The sequence below is a fragment of the Protomyctophum bolini genome, assembly GCF_963924005.1.
Source record: "Protomyctophum bolini genome assembly, chromosome: 2".
Classification (NCBI taxonomy): Eukaryota; Metazoa; Chordata; class Actinopteri; order Myctophiformes; family Myctophidae; genus Protomyctophum; species Protomyctophum bolini.
The window spans coordinates 28264504-28285762 of NC_137863.1; the positions used below are offsets into that span (position 1 = coordinate 28264504).

The 21259-nt window shown below is 41.8% G+C and overlaps 2 protein-coding genes across 3 annotated transcripts; one reads left to right on the forward strand and one right to left on the reverse strand.

Annotated features, from left to right (window-relative positions):
* Positions 1-12: 12 nt before the first annotated feature.
* Positions 13-17424, reverse strand: nckipsd (NCK interacting protein with SH3 domain). Of its 2 annotated transcripts, none has more exons than XM_080792906.1 (13): positions 17092-17424; positions 15830-15942; positions 15526-15718; positions 15156-15231; positions 14167-14705; positions 13252-13422; positions 12482-12568; positions 11868-12006; positions 11602-11682; positions 8762-8890; positions 6755-6844; positions 2934-3106; positions 13-2805 (listed from the first exon to the last, which is right to left on the reverse strand). In XM_080792906.1, exons 1-13 carry the CDS (start codon positions 17260-17262, stop codon positions 2581-2583), a joined length of 2187 nt encoding a protein of 728 aa, XP_080649032.1. In that variant the 5' UTR covers positions 17263-17424; the 3' UTR covers positions 13-2580. The 2 variants fall into 2 exon arrangements, with proteins under 2 accessions (XP_080649032.1, XP_080649031.1); XM_080792905.1 differs by having other exon boundaries at positions 15526-15736.
* Positions 17207-21206, forward strand: ndufaf3 (NADH:ubiquinone oxidoreductase complex assembly factor). The gene is made up of 6 exons (XM_080792975.1): positions 17207-17336; positions 17752-17833; positions 19802-19997; positions 20227-20293; positions 20392-20492; positions 20750-21206. The coding sequence occupies exons 2-6, from the start codon at positions 17769-17771 to the stop codon at positions 20852-20854; spliced, it is 534 nt and encodes a 177-aa protein (XP_080649101.1). The 5' UTR covers positions 17207-17336; positions 17752-17768; the 3' UTR covers positions 20855-21206.
* The last annotated feature ends 53 nt before the right edge of the window (positions 21207-21259 follow it).

A 21259-nucleotide genomic window follows, 5' to 3' on the forward strand; every position in this document is an offset into this window, starting at 1 on the left:
TCACACAGATCATTGTTATTATTTTGTATTTATTTTGTAAACGTTAGGAAAATACAGTTTGATACTATTATCCTCTACCAACATCTGTTCCAACCATTTAAATTGGGAAAAAATATAGTTTTATTGTGACAGTGGGAAAAGCAAGTTTATGAACAATGATAGACAAGAGCAGATGACACCTAATCTTAGACAATGTGTAAGAACAAACACTGTAGGTACAGTATGCATATACACTCTCAACATATAGGAACATTCACAATAAGCATATGCTCTCTTTAACACTAAAAATAGACTTAGGGCACTATGCTCATACATGAGTGAATCAGGAAAGTGAGAAAGAGAAAGTTGGCAACATTTTAGAGCGTGTTTAAAGTAAGCTTCCAGAATAATCCATGAGAGGACTAACTATACAAAAAAGACATAAGAATGCATGAGATAATGGAACAAATAAGGATATGTACATTTGTGCATTTTGCTGTTAAAGTATTAGACCTTGATAAGACTAAAGGCATGCCCCCATGTGTTTCCACTTCAGTAATTCTCAACTGGACCTATTAATGGAGCCAATTAATTAATTTAGAGTACTGCATTGGCTGATTTATTGGCACCGCAGCAATATTCTCTATATTGAGCCACATGTAATGACTGTTACTCTTGCCTAACATTTTTAGACATCTAGGCCAAAATAGTCCATGGATTGCCTTGAGGTAAACAATATTAAAAACACAAGTTTCTCTAATATAAATAATAACAGTGGAATACCTTTCCCTTTCAACGAGCCACTGCTCATACTGTAAGTAGTCAGCTAAAATGTTATGCATTGAAGAAAGCTGAGGCCTATTCCTTATTATAAAAGCCTTACTGCAACAGTTAGTCAATATTAATGCAGTATATAAGTAAATAAGAACACAGGAAAAAACAATAGGCCTAGGCCTATATGTAAACAGAAAGTGACTTTTGACAATTTAGTAACTGATTATTTTCCATGCACAGTAATCTGTATTCATTATATTTATTTATAGTGAAAAGTACAATACAGACTAAATAAGAGACCGGGCCATTTCAGTAAAGTAGACTTATCATGTAGCAGCATTGCCAATTCAATAAATAGTGAGTTACAAAGATCATAGCATTGCAATTGTAACCACTAAAGCACGCTGTATTTTTATGTAACCAAGTTGGGTAACTAACTTCTTGTATTTGACAGGCCATGCCAGTTTGCGAGATGAGAGAGATGAACACCATGACAGACTAAGAATATAGCATTCTATGAAATGAACAGTGCTCTCAGTAATCCACAGTAGTTTGGTCCCTCAGGTGTGCACATCATGGACTTCCACTAAGCTTAACTTCTGTATGGCTGAACATCAGTGGCTGCGGTTACATGAGGGCTTTTTCATTCAGAATGAAAACTTCAGAATGAATTAATTCAGAAGTCATGTTTTTTGCTGCGTGTTTACATGGGAAAGGTCATTCCAAATGAGTGTTTACATGGACAATACTTTTAAATCCCATTATTTCATTCCACATCAGGTTTGGGGCTGGGAAGACTTCTGATTGGATAGGGGGCGGGCGGATATGTTTACGTCCAGTGGTGGAAAGTACATTTACTTTAGTACTAAAGTACAATTTTGAGGTATTTCTACTTTACTTTCCAATTGTTTTACTTTTACTACACTACATTTCAGTAAAACAAAATAATAATAATAATAATAATAATAATAATAGAAAAACACTTTTATGCCGTATTACTTTATATTTGATTTATCCTGTAGCCTATGAGAGGTTTCGAATATAATTTCTTAATATAATTAATCGCAAAACAAGAGCATAATATAGCCATACCAATTACATGGAAACAAGCAGGCACAGAAAGACCAGAATGAACTTCAATCCGAATGAGTGTTTACATGAGTCCACAATTGTTTCAATAGGATTTAAAAATGGAATAAACCGGTCAGTTACATCAGATCCAAGTTTAAATCAGATTGACCATTTTCATTCCGATTTAAGTTTTTGTAGGTGTTTACATGAGAACTTTTAATAGGATTTAACTTTTATTCTGAATGAAAAGGGGATTTAACTGGGGCGCAGGTCTTTTTTCCGACAGCATATTGATCCGAAACCTCAATCCTAACCTAACCCTAACCGCAAGCACGGGAGCAGCGCATGTCGGACCATCGCTTTTTCGCATCGCAGCGAATGTCCCCCCGCTGCGGATCGGATCGTTGCCCGTTGGCTAGAATGCTGTCAGGAAAAAGGCCGCCTCCCATTTAACTGTCCATGTAAACGTAGCCAGTGTCTCTCTTTTTGCATTCACATGTTTATTCCTTTCTTCAAATGTATTGAAGGAGAAAACTTTACCATATTGGTCAAACTTTGAAGAGAGAAAAAAAAAAACGCATGAAAGCAAAATAAGCAAATTCCTGTTTTACCCCAGGTCTATGTATAAATGGAATCCTGAAAGACAAGTCAAGTCAGATTCCTGTCAGTTGGCACTGCCAGAAAGTTCAACCTCATCAGTGCTATCCCACGCCATAAGGGACCATTCTAGAGTGTGAGAGCATGATGCTGGTATGGTTAGTCCTTGTTCTCACAGATCTGGGGGAATTCCTTGTATATCTCCTGCACTATTAGCTTATCCATCTGTTTCACTGTGGCGCTTCCACTGTCCTCTCCTGGATCCTCTTCTTCCCTTAAAATCCTCTGCAGCGCTGACTGCAGGTCGGAGAGGCGATGCTGGTGCTCTAGGTAGTCTGTTGAGCGCATGATGGAGTGCATGAGGGAGAGATATTCCATCCTCAACTGCACATAAGAGAGAACATGGGAAAATGAGACCATTTGCTGAACGGCATTAAAGATTTCTAGTAATTGAGGCTTTATCAGTCAAAAGATCGGAACTGGAACAAGTTGTCCCTATGTCTGCATTTTACCTTGTCTCCGGGTGAGAGGTCAGATATCTGTCGAACAGCAATGTCGATCATCACCATCATATCGTTGCGGTAGAAGATGTCTGAGGAGTCTTTGCTAGCAAAAACATCCTGCAGGAATTTAAGTACTGAGTGTGGGGCAGGTGGGGTATGTTTGAATACACATACGGGGTCATCTAGAGAGGGGACACATAAAGAGTGGGTTATCATCATCATCATCATCATACTATAATTCAGCGAATGTCTGAATGTCTGTCTGTCTGAATGTCACTGACAGCGCGTTATCTCATCATTGACTGCACGAATCACTCCCACTTTTCACACAGGCATTGACCATATGAATATGGAGGTCTTAACAGAGCCCTTTTTTCGATTTGACACATTAATGATAAAAACAGCCGTTTACAGCCGTTTATCCGTGGTCTATCTCCGACCGAGCCACACTATTAGCACACATCTCTCCATGCCAAAAAAAACCTGCACGCTCCCAGAAACCGGCTAGGCTACTTTTTACAGACGTAACTGTCATATTTACTGTACAAATATTGTTTTTACATCACCACACGATGGGCAATGCGCCCGGGCGCAGTACCCCCCACGGCCACAAGAGGGGGGATCGCATTGGCAGTTCCCCCCCCACTCCCAGTCCCCACTGTGCTTTCAACTGCATAGGCTTGCCTTGCACTTCTCTCATTCTCGGAAAAAGATATAACGTGATTTGCTCTCTGCCCGTATATAAACCTGCAACGATCGGCATTTGATTTCATAACGTTTGCAACACACATGGAGTCAGTCATGGACAGATTGCACATTATCGAGGGACCGCCATGATCAAATCGCCACTTTCTGTACTTTGCTGGAGATCACAAGCCATAGCGTCTTCGCCAGCAGACACTATCGGCTGTGATTGTATTTGCGAACGCAGCGAGCACTTACTATGAGACCTAGCAGATCATGTCTGTCTGTGTGTGTGTCTGTCTGTCTGTCTGTCTGTGTGTCTGTCCCGCTATCCAAATATGGAGTGTGTTGCATCAGCAATCACTCAGCTCCATATATGGGCACAAAAGGGGCCAGGTCCACTCAGCTCCATATATGGGCACAAAAGGGGCCAGGTCCACACATACAGTAACAGCGGGACAGACACACAGACAGACAGACATGATCTGCAGGGTCTCAGCTGCGTTCGCTTCCCGCGTTTGCGCGTCTTACTGGTTGTAACCTTTGTATTCATTATAATTGCAGTGATAAGACCGCAATGAAGGCGTCTGGGACGTCATCGACCCGTTTGTAATGTATAACGAATACACATGTCTCATCCTAAACTGCGGAAGCCATCGAGTTGCAGATGCATAATCATCATCATTGTTGATCGCTCCTACGTCGCTCCTTCTTTCCATCATTGTTCTGAAACGACAGTTGCCCGCCCCCCCTGTTACTGCGATCGAGGCAATGAGCGTAGGGAGAGGGCACATATGGGGCTACGACTGAGGAAATGATCAGATGCTGATGCATAATCATCGTCGCTCCTTCTTTCCATCATTGTTCTGAAACGATAGTTGCCCGCCCCCCTGTTACTGCGATCGAGGCAATGAGCGTAGGGAGAGGGCACATGGGGCTACGACTGAGGAAATGATCAGATGCTGAAATCATCATCATTGTTGATCGCCCCTACGTGATCTACGTACGTCTTTGCCCAAACATGTCCAGACATGATCACCACTAAGGTGAGACGCGTTAGTGGTGATCATGTCTGGACATGTTTGGGCAAAGACGTACGTCCTACGCTCATTATTGCGAACGCAGTGAGCACTTACTACGAGTAAGACGAGCGAACGCGGGAAGCGAACGCAGATCGTAAATTGCAATAACAATTAGAATAAATGACAAATCACTCGGGACAGACACACACACGCTTTTGTGCCCATAAATGGAGCTGAGTGGACCTGGCCCCTTTTGTGCCCATATATGGAGCTGAGTCATTGCTGATGCGACACACTCCATATTTGGATAGCGGGACAGACACACGGACAGACAGACAGACAGACAGACAGACAGACAGACAGACAGACAGACAGACAGACACACACACACACACACACACACACACAGACATGATCTGCTAGGTCTCATAGTAAGTGCTCACTGCGTTCGCAATCACTGCGTTCGCAATGAGACCTAACAGATCATGTCTGTCTGTCTGTGTGTCTGTCTGTCTGTGTGTCTGTCCCGCTATCCAAATATGGAGTGTGTTGCATTAGCAATCACTCAGCTCCATATATGGGCACAAAAGGGGCCAGGTCCACTCAGCTCCATATATGGGCACAAAAGGGGCCAGTGATTTGTTTGTTGTGGACCTGGCCCCTTTTGTGCCCATATATGGACACAATTTATTCTAATTGTTATTGCAATTTACGATCTGCGTTCGCTTCCCGCGTTCGCGCGTCTTACTCGTGTAGCTCCGAGATGACAGAAAGAAAAAAAAAACATAAATAAATTATTATCATATACATACTACACACTGAATGAAAGCCCTGAATGTCTACTTTTAGGAGGAAAACAAATACACATTGATTGCGAACACAGTGATTGCGAACGCAATGAGCACTTACTATGAGAACTAGCAGATCATGTCTGTGTGTCTGTCTGTCTGTCTGTCTGTCTGTGTGTGTCTGTCTGTCTGTCTGTCTGTCTGTCTGTCTGTCTGTCTGTCTGTCCCGCTTTTGTGCCCATATATGGAGCTGAGTGATTACGTCACCATGACTCAGCCATAACCATATAAGGAGTGTGTTGCATCATCAGCTCCATATATGGGCACAAAAGGGGCCAGGTCCACATATACAGTAACAGCGGGACAGACACACAGACAGACAGACATGATCTGCAGGGTCTCAGCTGCGTTCGCTTCCCGCGTTTGCGCGTCTTACTGGTCCCATGTAGTTTGTCCTGCTATGCTGTTGTAGTTGTACAGCCAGGTCCATGCCTTGAATAACTATTATTCACCAAATAAGGCCTATAGCGACATGTACATACTATATACCGTATGAAACAGTAGACTCTCTGCTTTCATAAGAAAAATACTAATACTGTAATAATAATAAAAATCACACCCCTGTGAAGTGAGCAGTGCAATTGCACTGCTCACTGCTCACTTCACAGGGGTGTGATTTTTATTATTATTATTAGTATGTACATGTCGCTATAGGCCTTATTTTGTGAATAATAGTTCTTCGGGTCCATGCCTTCTCTAAAGTTCTCTGGTGGGCGCAAGCTGCATTCAATAGCCAATTAGTGACAAACTGTACATGGGATCAATGTGTATTTGTTTTCCTCCTAAAAGTAGACATTCAGGGCTTTCATTCAGTGTGTAGTATGTATATGATATTATTTGTGTTCATTTTTATATCTGTCTGTCAATGTCTGTCAACTTCAACCTTTCATATCTCTGCTGTTTTTTCAAGCGAGCAGTGTGCAGGCAAAAGCAGGTGTTAGAAAAAAAATTGAAGTGGACAAGTTAGGCTTTCTTTTGATTTATGCGGTGTGATTCTCGCTATAAGAGGCCCCTAAAAATCCCATGTTAATCGCTTAGCACCAGCAATCCTCAGTCCACTTTAAACTGTAGCACACTAGGGGCTGACCTGGAGACCTGGAGGCGTGATCAATGTCATTTGGCTATTCTGAGTGGCCAAATGGCATTGATCACGCCTCCAGGTCTTTAGTTTACTCAAGTTAGGGAATAAGACCTGGTACTTAAGACACGCAAAATACAGCTCTAAGTGTTAAGGAGCATATTTAAAGATATATTTGATATAACAAAACCATCTTACCGCCACTGTTTAGAAGCAGCAGGACTTTCTCTGTCAGGATCTTCATATTCTTCTTAATAAGTTCCAGCATAATCACATTGGTGCTGGGCACTGAAAAGACAGCATGCGCACACACACACACACACACACACACACACACACACACACACACACACACACACACACACACACACACACACACTTACAGTATATTACAATAATTATTAATAGTTTTGTTGGTAAAGTGTTGCAAGAAAACTGAACAGACTTAAAGATGGAGTGCCAGTACTTCATTAGATACCCTGGAGTCGTTTGTATGTGCAATAGTGTGTTAACTTTGTATTTAGGGTTTCTTCCTGGAGGCTGAACCTTTGACAGTCAAACAGGCCAATGATATACACACGGATAGTGTGACGTATACCTATTGTACACTCACACGCACCTCCCCCTCATTATATATATATTTTAAATAGGACAACCTCTGTGGGCCTGCCACATACACACATGTGAACTGCTCTGTGCCTAACTGTGTGACAGATTTTCAAACAGTCATTTCACACATTACCAGTTCACAGCAGAGCAGACGTCCATTAGATTGTTTTTCGTTAGATTGGAAGCAAGTACCGTAAATGTTCATGTCGGGTCCTCAGGATTAATCAAGGAAACCACAAACCAGCCTCTGCTGTCTAGTTGCTCTGCTGTTCTCAAGGAGTTCAGGTTGTTTCTTTTATAATCACTCTGAATCAAAGCGGCCAAACGGCTTTGATTCAGAGTGTGGTGTCACAGTGTGCATTCTTGTTGGCTGTTGTTACTTGTAGTCAATATGTAGGTCCTAATACTTATACAAGGCTGTAAAGTCAAGAATTAGAAGTATCTGTTGTGTCGCACTGGAAGTCATGTTGCCATGTCTGGCTATTACAAGCTACTTGGGCTTGTTTTTATATAAGTAACTTGCAGGGGAGATGTGGTTGACTTGACCAATGGTTCATGTGAAGTACCCTCATGTTAATATGTTGTTAAAAGGATTGGTGTTGTTTTCATAAATATTCAAGAAAAAAGTTATTTGACTTGTTTTCGTGGACCTGGTCGCTTGTTTCTTTAAATCTGGCTCAAACTCAATGCAGTCAGAAGGAAGAAATGGGGCTGGGGTGGACGGCGGGATATTTCTCTTATATTGCAACTCTGTTATATTGTTTTGTTTTGTTTTGTTTTGTTATGCGTTTGTTTTGTTATGCTTTTCTTTAGTTGTATTGTGTCTATGTCTTTGTCAATGTCTTTATTTACAAAAACAAGAAAATTAATAAAATACAAAAAAATGCAGTCAAAGGACAGGCATATTCATGTTGTAAATTGAGTTTGATCAGAGCAATAGAAGAGTGGAGAGTCTTCTGGTGGCTAGCATCATGGGCCTAGGGCAGAGCTACAAGTGTTTTGTGTCAATAATGGACAGTTTCAATGCTAGGGTGCTTAGCTGATCTATCAAACTAATTGTTTCTGCTGTTAAACTATGATTTAATTGGATGATGAGATGAGATGATTGTGACAATAGGGTCAATATAATTGGAGGAAATAAATAAATGATTAAAAGAAGAATTATAGGCCTTTGCATGGATAAATGGTGGCAGTATACATGCACAATGGCGCTTATCTCAGAAATATGGGAAGTGTTAACTTCTAACATTCACAAAAACAGAGTTTTTGTTACATTACAGACACCAATTTGTCCTCCCTCTGATATTTTGTAAACAAAAAGGGCAGATCATGGGCTGTCCTATTATAAGGAGGGGGAGGTACTAGGACAAGTAGGTGGTTTTAAAGGAGGAGGGACTGGATTAGGTGGGTGGTGCTAAGGTTAAACACACGCATACCTAATGAACTGGTGAGTGTGTCCACATAAAACCATAATTTTAACAATTTTCTTTTTGAAAAAGTTCTTCCTCCTTATATAATAATAATAATACCTGATGATCATGTTTAAGGGTGGAAAAAAATCACGGCACTCCATCTTTAAACAAAGTGTCAGCTCACCTGTGTGGTGGAGGTTGAAGGCCAGGAGAAGGTTTAGAAATAGGTCAGGAAGCTGTTCTGTGGGGTCTGATGGAAGCCCCTCTTCCACCACATTCAGAATGTACTGAACAAACTCTGCATTCAAATGCTCTGAGAACAGAGAGTCAAGGAGGCACTGTTAACACAAATGTGTGGTGCCCCTGAGCAAGACACATAGGCCCTCATTTATCAACTGTGCGTACGCCAAAATATGGGTGCACGCCGAAATTACCGCAATTTTCGGCATTTACCATTTCCGCCAAAGCTTGAAATTGAACTTGTGCCAAGACAAAAATCACGTCTGGTCGGGAGCCGTTGTACGCTTTGTCCTCACCTGTTTTTCTGTCGTAGAACAGCGGAGCAGCATTGTTTGACCAGCTGAGAGGCTGTCACAGGCATCGAATGTATTCACTCCTAAAATGTTAATATAAAACTGTATATAGGCTACATGTAAAAAAAGAAAAGAAACGAAAAAAAGGAATAGGCCTACATGATGTGTCTTTGTGTCACATGAAATTGGTAAGATATTTCCAAGTGTGCACGCAATTAAAATCGCGCAATTAAAAACAATGTTGCAAGTTAAATGCTTAAGACATTTAAACAGTGTTTTGCATGAGATGAGCGCATAGGCTAGCCCCCCGACCCCCCCCCCCCCCCCCCCCCTCCTGGAAGAGTTAACTTCCATAACATGGAAGGCACTTGCAGTTCTGCAGCTATATAGTCAAAACGGGTAGGCTACTGCAATCTACAGCCATGTCTTTCTTGCGTTACGTCTCATCCTTTTAATTAAGGATAAACCCGACGCGCTCGAATGCCAATAGATGTGACTGCCGACAGTGCCGAGCCAGCGCAAGTGGGGACCGCATCCGCATCAATATAGGTAGGCTAACCCAGCCAGCCTGGAATACGAGACCGCTCACTATCTATTCTATATAGCCTACCACCAGTACCACATAAGGTTTAAGCTGCGCAGGGAGGCAGTCTAATAGTAATCTCATAAACGTGCATGCAGGTCACGACAGTGACAGAGACAGACAGAACAGGAGCGGAAGAGGAGATGCAGCTATTTGCAAAACAACATTTGTAACTGGCTGTGCGTGTCCAAACTCATTCCAATGATGTGAGCAATGTTATTTAATGAATGCTTCACAGAATCACAGGTTCAGGTTTTCGTTCACTAATCTTGTTGTATATTACCAGTAAGACGCGCAAACGCGGGAAGCGAACGCAGCTGAGACCCTGCAGATCATGTCTGTCTGTCTGTCTGTGTGTCTGTCCCGCTGTTACTGTATATGTGGACCTGGCCCCTTTTGTGCCCATATATGGAGCTGAGTGGACCTGGCCCCTTTTGTGCCCATATATGGAGCTGAGTGATTGCTGATGCAACACACTCCATATTTGGATAGCGGGACAGACACACGGACACACAGACAGACATGATCTGCTAGGTCTCATAGTAAGTGCTCACTGCGTTCGCAAACACACTCCATTGGCTGCCCATCAAGGCTAGAATAGATTTTAAAATCCTTTTAACTACTTTTAAAGCCCTACATGGACTGGCCCCACCGTATATTTGTGATCTTCTGCCCCCCAAGGTCAATGTGAGATCCCTGCGATCCTCTGATAAAGGCCTCCTAATGGTTCCTGGGATTAAGAGAAAGAAAAAGGGTGACCGTGCTTTTGCAGTAGTTGCACCTACTCTATGGAACGCCCTGCCTTGCACTTTGGAAAATGCTGAGTCTGTAAATATTTTTAAAAGTTTGCTGAAAACGTTTTTATTTCGGGAACATTTTTCTGATTTTATTTGACGTGATTATGTTGTTCTTATTTGCTTGTTGTACTGTCCTGTTTTAATTATGATTGATTTTATTGTGTCACTGTACAGCACTTTGTAACATTGTTAAGAAAGGTGCTTTATAAATAAAATCTACTTACTTACTACTTACTATATTAAATGAATAAACACTTTAATAATTGTATATACAACTAACACACAGTGACAGTTGCTTGCAAGTTGCATACGTCTGTGTGTGTGTGTGTGTGTGTGTGTGTGTGTGTGTATGAGAGGGGGGTGAGGCAGGCAGCAAGGCAGGCAAGGGGGAAACGTTTTTATTGACTTTTTTCGTCATGTAACTATGGTTTCCAAGGTCGTACTGCAGTTGTTCATGTCGCAAAAATGAGGGCGAGGCTTGATTTCATAGGGCGTGCCAGATAGATTTCAGCCGTCACATTTATTAACGTCGGAACGAAATTAAGGAAGGATCAGCTGTTTGCGATCACTTTATAAATGCCGTGGCGACGTGGGTGTACTATGAAACCTACACTCAAATTTGGGGCAGATTTTACACTCAATTGATAAATGAGGGCCATAATCCCTAACTGCTACCACAATGCCTTATTAATGACAGCCAGTCACTGCTCCCAATTGTTAGGATGGGACAAAGTCCACGTATGTGCAAATGTGCCATATACCCTAAAAAACAAACTGTCAGTCTTTAAAAAAAATATTAGCTTGTCTGCATTATTATGGGTAGTAGTACTTACTGTATGTATCTACTGTAATATTGTCTATTATCGTAAATGTGTAGAATTATTGGTGTTTTGATTTCTTTAAATGTTTTTTTTTGTGGCTTTCGCCTTTATTTTTATATTTTATTGTAACTTATTGTACACTGCCAGACTGGATTGCCAGCCAAGGTGCCTGGACCACTGAGCCATGGCCCAGGCCGGTGTTTTGATTTCTATCTATAACTTTCATTTATGTAGCTACATTATACAATGTAATAGTTCTTTCACAAGCGTATCACGAATAATGTACATACCATAGTGATGATATGGCACCTGCTCCCCCATCGAGAAGATCATGGTAAGTACCAAGGCTGTGTAACACATCTTCTGGTGTTCTGGGAAAGGGAAAGACATGACAATAAAGTATAGAAGTGTGAATTGCAACGGCATGTGCGTCAACATGCAGTTTGTAAATGTTTTAGTGCAGGACACTGGTATACGATAAAGGATAAATTAGGCATAACACTCTGGGTTCATATTGAGAGGAGCTGTGCAAAGGGTAAAAAGTAGCAATTGTTACCCTGGTTCTCAGTTTGCAGATCTCTGGCCAGCTCCATGGGCAGAATGGAGTTGAGGAGGGTGGAGATGAGGGCAGCATCCAGGCTACATATTGCTCCGAACACCTTGAGCAACAGCAGCCGCAATGATACACGATTCTCCTGCAGAGCCACACAGCAGCAATGACTTAGTTTCTACCAAGTGACCATTTAACTAGAGTATGGGAGAATGTACTGGTCCGAGAGGGAGGGGAAATTACTTTTCTGCTTCCACCCAGCCAATGGCTGCTAAGATGGTTCAGATGCTGTAATCAGTAGTGTCTTGCTCAACAACACTTTAAAGTAGGGTCAAAATGATGACCTTCTGACTCCCAGACTACTAACTCATCATTCATGAAATTACATTTGCGTAATCAAATATTTGATTACGAAACCTTTACATTGTAAAGGTTTCAAATATCCATCATTTGTTCCATGTTATAAAATGAAAGGTAATGGTTTTGACTGCTGGGTAAACATATTGATAACTTGTGATGAGTATTTTCATCCTTTTATGGTCTAAAACTTTCTAAATGAATTGCATATATATAATATCATCCTCATATAATTCCAAATAGATGCAGCAATAATGTCCTACCATCTGATAATATGACACTAGAGACAGGACCGGCTCAGAGTGGTTGTCCTTGCACATCCTCCTGCACACCACTGGATCTGCATCAGTCTGGAGACAAACATAGAGGGACAATGATATGAATTAATTCATGGTGATCCTTTGTATTTCACACTATAGGCCCCGTTTCCACCAGGGTTGAACCGGCACGGTTCTTAGTCCATGAGTCAGAGCTCCAAAATTAGAACGTTATTTATGAATTGAGTGGGGAAAAAAACACACCTATATTGAAATGTTTATAGGATCAATATAAATAAATTCATATTATATTAATATACCCCTCCACAGGAGTAGCTTTTTCATATTTATCACAGATTGTTATTTTCACCTACTATACATGAGGTCAGTAGGTACAAATTAAATGAATAGTTATCACCATGAAACTTCCCCAGTTGATTGACATGAAGACATTATGATTTATTACAAGTTTTTAGAAATTTACATTTAAACATGCAAATTAGGCATTATATATGCCAACATAAATAAATATGAAAAAGATACCACTGTGGAAGGGTTATTTATTGTATATTAATTCACTAATATTGACCCTATAAACTATTTAAATGAATATAGGTATGGTTTTTCTCACTCAATTCATAATTACCGGGTAACATTCCAATTTTGGAGCTCTGGCTCATGGACTAAGAACCGGGCCGGTTCAACCCTGGTGGAAAAGGGGCCTCTCTGGACTTGGAAAATGATAGGTGAAAGTCACAATATGAATGCCTTATTACCAGTATCTTCAACAGTTCCTCTAAGTAACAAGTGATCAGTTGATGATCTTCATGAAGGGCCCAGCTACGCTGTTGGGAATCATCACAGTGGCGTGCCAGGTCCATAAAGATAACCTCCAGACGTTGTTCATCATGACAGACCTGACCCTGTGGCAACGCGGAGCTCAGGTTCTGCAGAGACACTTAGCCATTAGTACACATCGCTGCTATCACTGACAAAGCAGTCAACTCCTGTCTGTTTGAAGAAGCATAGTCCATCTATGAAATCACAAAACCTGTGTCTGTCTATCTTTCTATGCGAATGCGTGTCTGTACCGTTTGACCGGTTGACTTCAAACTTGGTGAGTGTCAGCGATGAACTGAGGGTTGTGCTAACGGTTTCGTAGAACATCTGTATCTACTTTATCGGTCTGCAGGTCTGTGGAGGAAACACTGAATCTCTATGCGTTTGGAGAGGAGTAGGCAAGTGGGTAGCACAACGGTACTCTAGTTAACTGGTTCCCAAACACTGGGTCGAGTCGAGACCCTTGTTGGTCATGGACACATTTTCATGGGTCCCTTTATTTTTTGTTTACTACATTTTGTTTAATTATTATTATTTCAAAACATTTTCAAAAAATATTCTCATCTATAATATTTTTATTATCAAAGAATGAGTTACTAATCTAGTTACGGGAGTGTAGATAAAACATGACTAAACAATACTTAATATTGAAATCTGGTCAACTAATATTATTATACCACTTTTAACCCAGAGTCTATACTTTATATTGGACATGTCATTACATATAGATCGGCAAGCTGTTAGGCCTACTTGTCATACAACGAAGTTTTTAGAACTTAATTGGTTATGTTATTCACTGCATATGTTTGTTTCATCTTGAATTTGGGCAATTTTTCACGAGTCAATCTCACCTTGCTCTGTACCAACGAGAGAAGGACTTTCTCCAAGGCAGAGGAAGCTTGAGGTAAGGTGATCTGCAGATGGCCCACAACCACACCAACAGCGACCCGCGATAACTCATAACTCAGGCCTGTGTTCTTCCGTACCAACTCGATCAGTTCGGCCCCAGTTGTCATGGGAACTGGCGTAGTGGGGCTGCCAGGAGGGCTTTCAGCGACAGAAGGAGGGGCAACTGGCCAATCGCTGTCAGGCTTGTCCTCCTTAGTGGGTAGAGTGGGGGCAGTTGGCTGAGGGGGCTGAGGTGCAGGGCTCTTCCTGGCCAGAGCTGCTTGGGGAGAGGAATCAGAGGGTAGCTCATCTGGGGCAGGTGGATTTGGCTTGACAACACGGCTTGGCACAGGAGGGGGTGGGGTGCTGGCAACACTCGGGAGGCTTACATCAGTAGAGACCAGTGAGCGGGAGGAGCCAGATTCTATGGAGGCGGTGCTGATTGAGAGGGAGGGGCCGGGGGACGGAGGGAGAGAAGAAGCCCTGGAGGGGACTTCTGGTTCTGCACAGAGGATCAGAAGGAGACATAGAACAGGGCTCCTGTTACAGTCACCTAACTATAAGGAAGTGACCCGACTAAGAATAGAGTACGGGTGTTGAGGCCAGTTCACTCCAATGCAACTCCTTGTAACATGCAACTACTTACAACCACTTACAGTACAACCATTATCCCCAATGGAAGTTGCAAGGAGTTGCATTGGTGAGGACTGGCCTTGAAACTGTTTTGTTGCAAGGATTTGCGACTAGTTGCATTGGTGCGGTCTGGCCATTAAACGTATGTCAGTAGCCAGTAATATGAGCAAAAAAAATAGTTGTAAACAACTGTGGTATGGTGTATTACAATTTAATATCCAGTTGAATGATAACGCTGTGAATGATAAATCAAGGAATAGATATAGAGCATATCAATGAGAACATGGGATGATATTAATGATGCTCTCTGAGTTCTGACCTAGGTGTCGGCTGCCTCTCTGTTTTTCGGGGGGTGGGGGGGTGATGGGTGCAACACGTCGGGGCTGAGGAGGCACCTGCATGAGAGGAAAAACAGTGTGAACTATGAAATGCATTAAACTCTGATTAAATTGTAAATTGGCCACTTAAGCCCTATACTTATAAAAGTACTAGTATAAAAACGAGTAGGTATAAATAAACTAAATAACGACGAGTAACTAAAATAGCTGGTCTGCAAGCTCACAACGCATCGCTGTGCGTTTTTCCTTTTTTTATGTTCAGCTATAATGATATGCCCAAAATAGGGACACCAGGCTGAAAGTGGTTAAATTAGCTGCAAAAGGCTTCAGTGTGTTGTGCAAGCATTTTACCTGGTAAAAACCCTGTTCTCCTTGCATATTGTCCAGACTTCCTGACAATGGCACACTGCCCTGTCGCCCATAGTCTCGGTTTAGGCCATTGGGTGGTGGAGGGGTTTGACTGAGTGTTATTTCACTGGAAGACGAGGGGAGGCCCTGCTTTTGACCAGAGGTTACTGGGTTTCGTCGTGCCAAAGTCTCCTTTCTGTGATGGATCAACTTTCTGTTAACAAAAGTCATAGGGGAAATAATTATCTATATACAGAATTATCGGACTCCACAGTAACTGTATTTATCGTGTCTTATTTTCACTCACTGTAAGACATCTCGTTGCTCCAAGTTGTATTTGCCTCCATTTTTCATTGCAACATTATGGATGCCTTCGATAGCTCTATCAATGGATTGCAACACCTCATCCTGCTCTGGAGCCTAGAAAAGAGCACATACAAAATAGGGTTAAGAGAGTATTTTCTTGTTCCCTGGGAAACCCGAGGACACATTGCTTTTACAGCTTCACCCAGCTGATGGGTGCTAGGATGGCTCTGATGAGATGTTGGGGGTTAAGTGTCTTGCTCAGGGACACTTTGACTTGGGCGAGCTGAGCGTCAAACTGGTGACCTTCTGATTCCTAGCGGGCCTCTCTACGCAGTACGCACTCATCTACTGCCGAGTGGTTAGAGAGGGAGTGAAATATTCATTAATGTGGCAGCATGCATAATTATGAGATTGAAACCCAAAGGGAACAAATGTGTGGCCGGAAGGCATATGGGACCGCGGCTGTTAGAACTAGGGCAGTTATCTAACATAATAACGACTTTTAAGCAACATAACACACATAGCTCAGCATCATAGTCTCCCAAAAAGAACATAGCCTAAATGACAGTAGACAACCTGTGTACATGAACAACAGCAAAGTACAACAGTCAAAATAGTATGCTGTTGCGAAGTCTATTATGTAATAAATTACAACGCGTGTTCTGACATGTTTACATTCTGTATTGAAGTTTATCAAACCCTTAAAACTCTAAACAACTAGGCTATAAGTAAATGAGTACAAACCAAAACTATATAGGGTGGAACACAGCACTATATGTCAAGAGTCAGCTAGATTAAGACAATTAATGTCATAGGTTTCTTTGTTGGGACCTGTTCTGTCCTGTCAGTCCTCTTGGTGAGGTTGCAGTCAGAACTGTCTGCGCGTGACACTGTGACAGGAAAGTACGCACCTCCACACCTTTGTCGCAGTAACAACGTCTGTCTGACTGCAGTGACATAATATTATGTACCTTGCTGGAGTATTTGTCTGTAAACAAAATGTATAAAAATCACTACAACAAATTGGTTCTTCTGCACACACACTAAAACAAAAAGCAACATCACTTGCTGGATAATACTCTTCTGGCCTTCTGATTTACAGCATGCATGCAGGCAAGCCCCTTTATCATAACTCTTCCCAGTACGTAGTACCCGACCCGTCCCACACAGTGGCACACACCCTACACACGACACGACTACACGATCGGACCCTTTGAAATGATCGTTACGGTTTCAGTCACACGTTCAAGTTAAAGTCCCTACCTGGATTATTTCGATATAAGAGGATGGTATGTAACCGGTCTCGCCCGAGCTGCAGCGCGACCCCAGCCACCAGTGTTTATTGCTCCTCTCCAGGATTAGGAAGCTCTCTCCAGCAGCGAAGTGAAGCGAGTTGGGCTCCGTTGATCGGAAGGAATACAGAGACCGATACATACTTCCACTTAACCCACCACAGTGTCACCGAATACCTCTAGAACTACTACGAACGCCGAACACCCCCTTCTATGGTGGGTGGTTGTTTGTTGAGGCAGAGAGATGATTCTACAAGTCTCTTCAAGACATGGCCTGATCACAGATTTCTGCCTCCTATTTACAACACAAGCTAACCTGAAATGTTACCCAGTAAACAGCAGGGGGCGCGTGTGATCTCTGGGCACGCCCCCTAGGCTAACTTAATCAAATGCAGATATAATTGTTTAATCTGCGAAGTCACGCAGTATGAACATGTGATTCGTTTTTTTTCTTTCTTTTTCGTAAAAGTCACGTGTGAGTGTAGGCATATTTTAGGCTGTACTTGTTAAGGCCACCAATACATACAAATATACAAATATATATTATTTTCGAAATCACTCGATTTCACCTTGCAGTACACTACCGGAAACTGTGCCTGGTGTTACAAAGAATTATGTCCTTTCACCCTAGACTCCATCAACAACAAAATGCTGTGTGCCAGAGTCCTGAAGAGTTTGTACCTCTCTCCTCGAGCATCCCCCGTTTTGTCGAGGTATGGACATGATTTGATACGATGTTTTATGAGACTTTTTTTTATCAGGCCTGTCTGATAGCCTCGCACTCTCCCGCATGTTTTTTCTCCCGCAAGTAATTTTAATTATAGCAGAGTATCACGTCCGTTATTCATAACAACTAACTCTGTTTCCCATACTTTTAATGAGGTCGGGAATAAATTGTTAAATATTCTCTTGACTAGAATCTAGCAAGCCATCCTGGCAGATTAACCTGTCAGAATTTGTGCTCCTGGCTGCCTCTGGCAGAAATAAACCCACATTCTTTGCTTGTCTACCATGACAGTTTGTTTTATTAGGGGACATTTTGCCTTCAGACTAGTACCCACTAGTGACCCCATATGCCATCTGTTCTCTCATTTGGTTTGATCATTGATGTTGGACAAAATAGGGCTGCAAATGTTTTTTTCTTTTGATTAATGGAATAATAATCTACACACACACGAATATCGAATCAGTGTGAAAATATCAAATTGATAGATTGCTTAATCATTTAAACTAGCACTTCGCCTATTTTCAGCCTTATCTTCACATTGGGCAGCGGTGGCCGAACGCTTTGCGGAGCGGTCTTGATACCGGAAGGTCGTCAGTTTGAATCCCCGGCACGTTAAAATGACCACCGCTGAAGTGCCCTTGAGCAAGGCATTGAACCCCTACCATGAAATGTTCTATGAGCAGGGTGTGGCTGTAAACAAGCATCTCGAGCTTAGTCCACTTCCCTGGGTAAACAAAGAACTTTGCTTTGGTCCTCTCATGCATTGCTCACTTTAAGATGGTACCTAGCCCCTTTTGGGACCCTTGGTTACCTTTTCGCACACGTTTCCGTTGTCTCCTATAGCTGTGTTATGCATCTTTGAAACATCTCACCAACACTCAAGCGGAGTGGAGGGTTCATGGCGACGACAGGCGAAGAATGAATGAATGGGGAAGAGAATTCCCCATTCATTTTTCCCATAGACGTTTCAAAAAGTATTTAATTTGATTCGATTTTTATTTCGATCTCTTTTAGCCTTTCGGCTAATCTTCCAAGAGTCCAGAAATAAATAAAAACATTACAGATTACATTACATTACAAAATAGTACATTTACACTACAAATTACACTGATGCTAAAAGACAACAGTGAGTCAAGTTTTACAGCGTAACAAAAATACCTATACCTCTAATCTTCTTCTCATACAACCGCACACACTCACGCACAGCATATGCCTGCCCAAAGACAGATACAGTACATTCACCTATCTGTAGTGGACTTTGCATGGCAGGGTCGTCCTGACCGCATACCAACAAAGAGTGACCTATTAAGCCTCGGACAAAGCCAACTCTTGTTTCGACAATAAATGTGACAATAAACACAACGTTTTGGGCCGATCAAATAATTGGAAAAAATGGCAGGGTACAATACTTCTTTCTAATTATTTGATTGGCCCTAAACTTTGTGTTTGTTGTCATGATTTGTCACAACAAGTTGGCTTTGTCCAAGGCTTAAATGTCTTTAAATAAATACTTTTTGAAACAGGCCTTTCGTCGTCATGAAAGGCGGCGGGACTGCGACGCTCTATACTATAATTACATTAGTTCTCTTTTATTTAAAGCCACTGACCAGCTTCAGGAATATTTCGTAAGAGCTCACATGATCCTTGCCAGATTATGTCATATCTGTCTTTGTTTGAGCATCATGTGCCTAGTACTGTCTTAAGACAGTAGTGACTGTTCAGCTCTGTTCAGCTCTTTATCTGACCTATTCAATCAACAGACTAGCACGTGACTTTCGTGTCACATGTAACATCCACATGTAACATAAACATCCACTACAGAGTTCTGCCTTGACAATACTGCATACACTAAATTAAATAATACTACAGTATGGTTTCTATATACTCTCAAACCAATATTATTACATTTGGTGTATGTGATTAAGCTTGTGTCTACTATTAATTCTGGTTCCAGTCTCATTCTGTTCCGGGGTCACAGACTTGGTCCGAGTGATGATGAGATGTACCAGCGCACCACTGTGTCTGTCATGCAGAAGGAGCCAGGCGGTGGGGTCATGATCCATAGCTACAGTCCCAGAGGATTTAACATTGATGGCAACCAAGTGTTTGGGCCCTGTGCTTTACTGCCTCCAGCTATCCTGCAGTGGAATGTAAGGATGCAGTGCTGTTCACGAACATAAAGATTTTGCTTTGTGTGTGACTTGGCTTAGCAGCAGGTAACTGGAAGAGTGGACACCACTTGGGCATTATTATTAAGTCATTATTGGCAAAAATGATCACAAGCTTGTAGAATGTCCATTTCTGCTGTGTGACACATTGTTGTAAAATGAAAAGTGTAAAAAGTATAAATAGTTTAGTTGAGTTTCTTTCCATCTGCAGGTTGGCAGTCATATAGACATCACAGAAGAGAGTGTCGCACTTTTTCACATGTTGGAGCCACGAATAGGTAAAAATAGGAGAATTCAACATTATAAATGTCCCATTTTACGGAAAGCACCAAACATCTAATTTCTTTCATGCTCTTTTGTCATATTGTCATTACAGAGATTCTTGTGCTAGGAACAGGAGCTCGGACTGAACGGATTGATCCCAACGTCCTATCCCTTCTGAAGAGTAAAGGCATTGCTGTTGAGGTTCAGGACACGGTAAAATAAACATAATCTGTTTATCTATTAAATTCAATTTTTTTGTGCCGAATCTCAAGACACTTTACATATAAAGCAGTGCCCCCCCCCCCCCCCCCCCACCCTAATATAACATCAGGCAGAGAACTATTTGCCTTGACCATTCGGAGGGGGGGGACGAGAGAGAGGTAGATACAGAAAGAGAGCAGGGATGTCTTTCTGACTGTAATACCTATTTATTTATAATTCTCTAACTATTCTTTTCATTTTCGTTTCAGCCAAATGCATGTGCAACCTTCAATTTTCTGTCCAGTGAACGAAGAGTAGCAGCCGCTGCTCTGATTCCTCCACCTATCAGCACAGCACTGGACCTAACAGAATAGGTCAACGAGAACCTCAATGTTCGTCTGTCAGTGTGCAAGCCTTTTCTGTTGTTTATCAACAAAGTGTTTTTGAGCAAGGCACTTAACTTCCAACGTCTACAGGTTGTACTGTGAAGCTCCCAGGTGTGAGTTAGTGAATGATTGTGAAGCATTTGATTTGTGTCCAACAAACTGTGCAAACAAGGTATTTATGATCATTGATCTGCCATGCATTAGTGTGGGGCAGTAAAATGTTTGACACCCTTCATGCAGTGGGTGGGTATGTATTATTTGTGGGTAAACTATGCATGTGTACAGAATGACTGCTGTCAATGTTTATGAGCATTTTTCTATAATAAATGTGTGTTATTGACTAGGTATGCTGTGTGTAATAATTAAAAATTAGATGAAACATTAAATGAATTA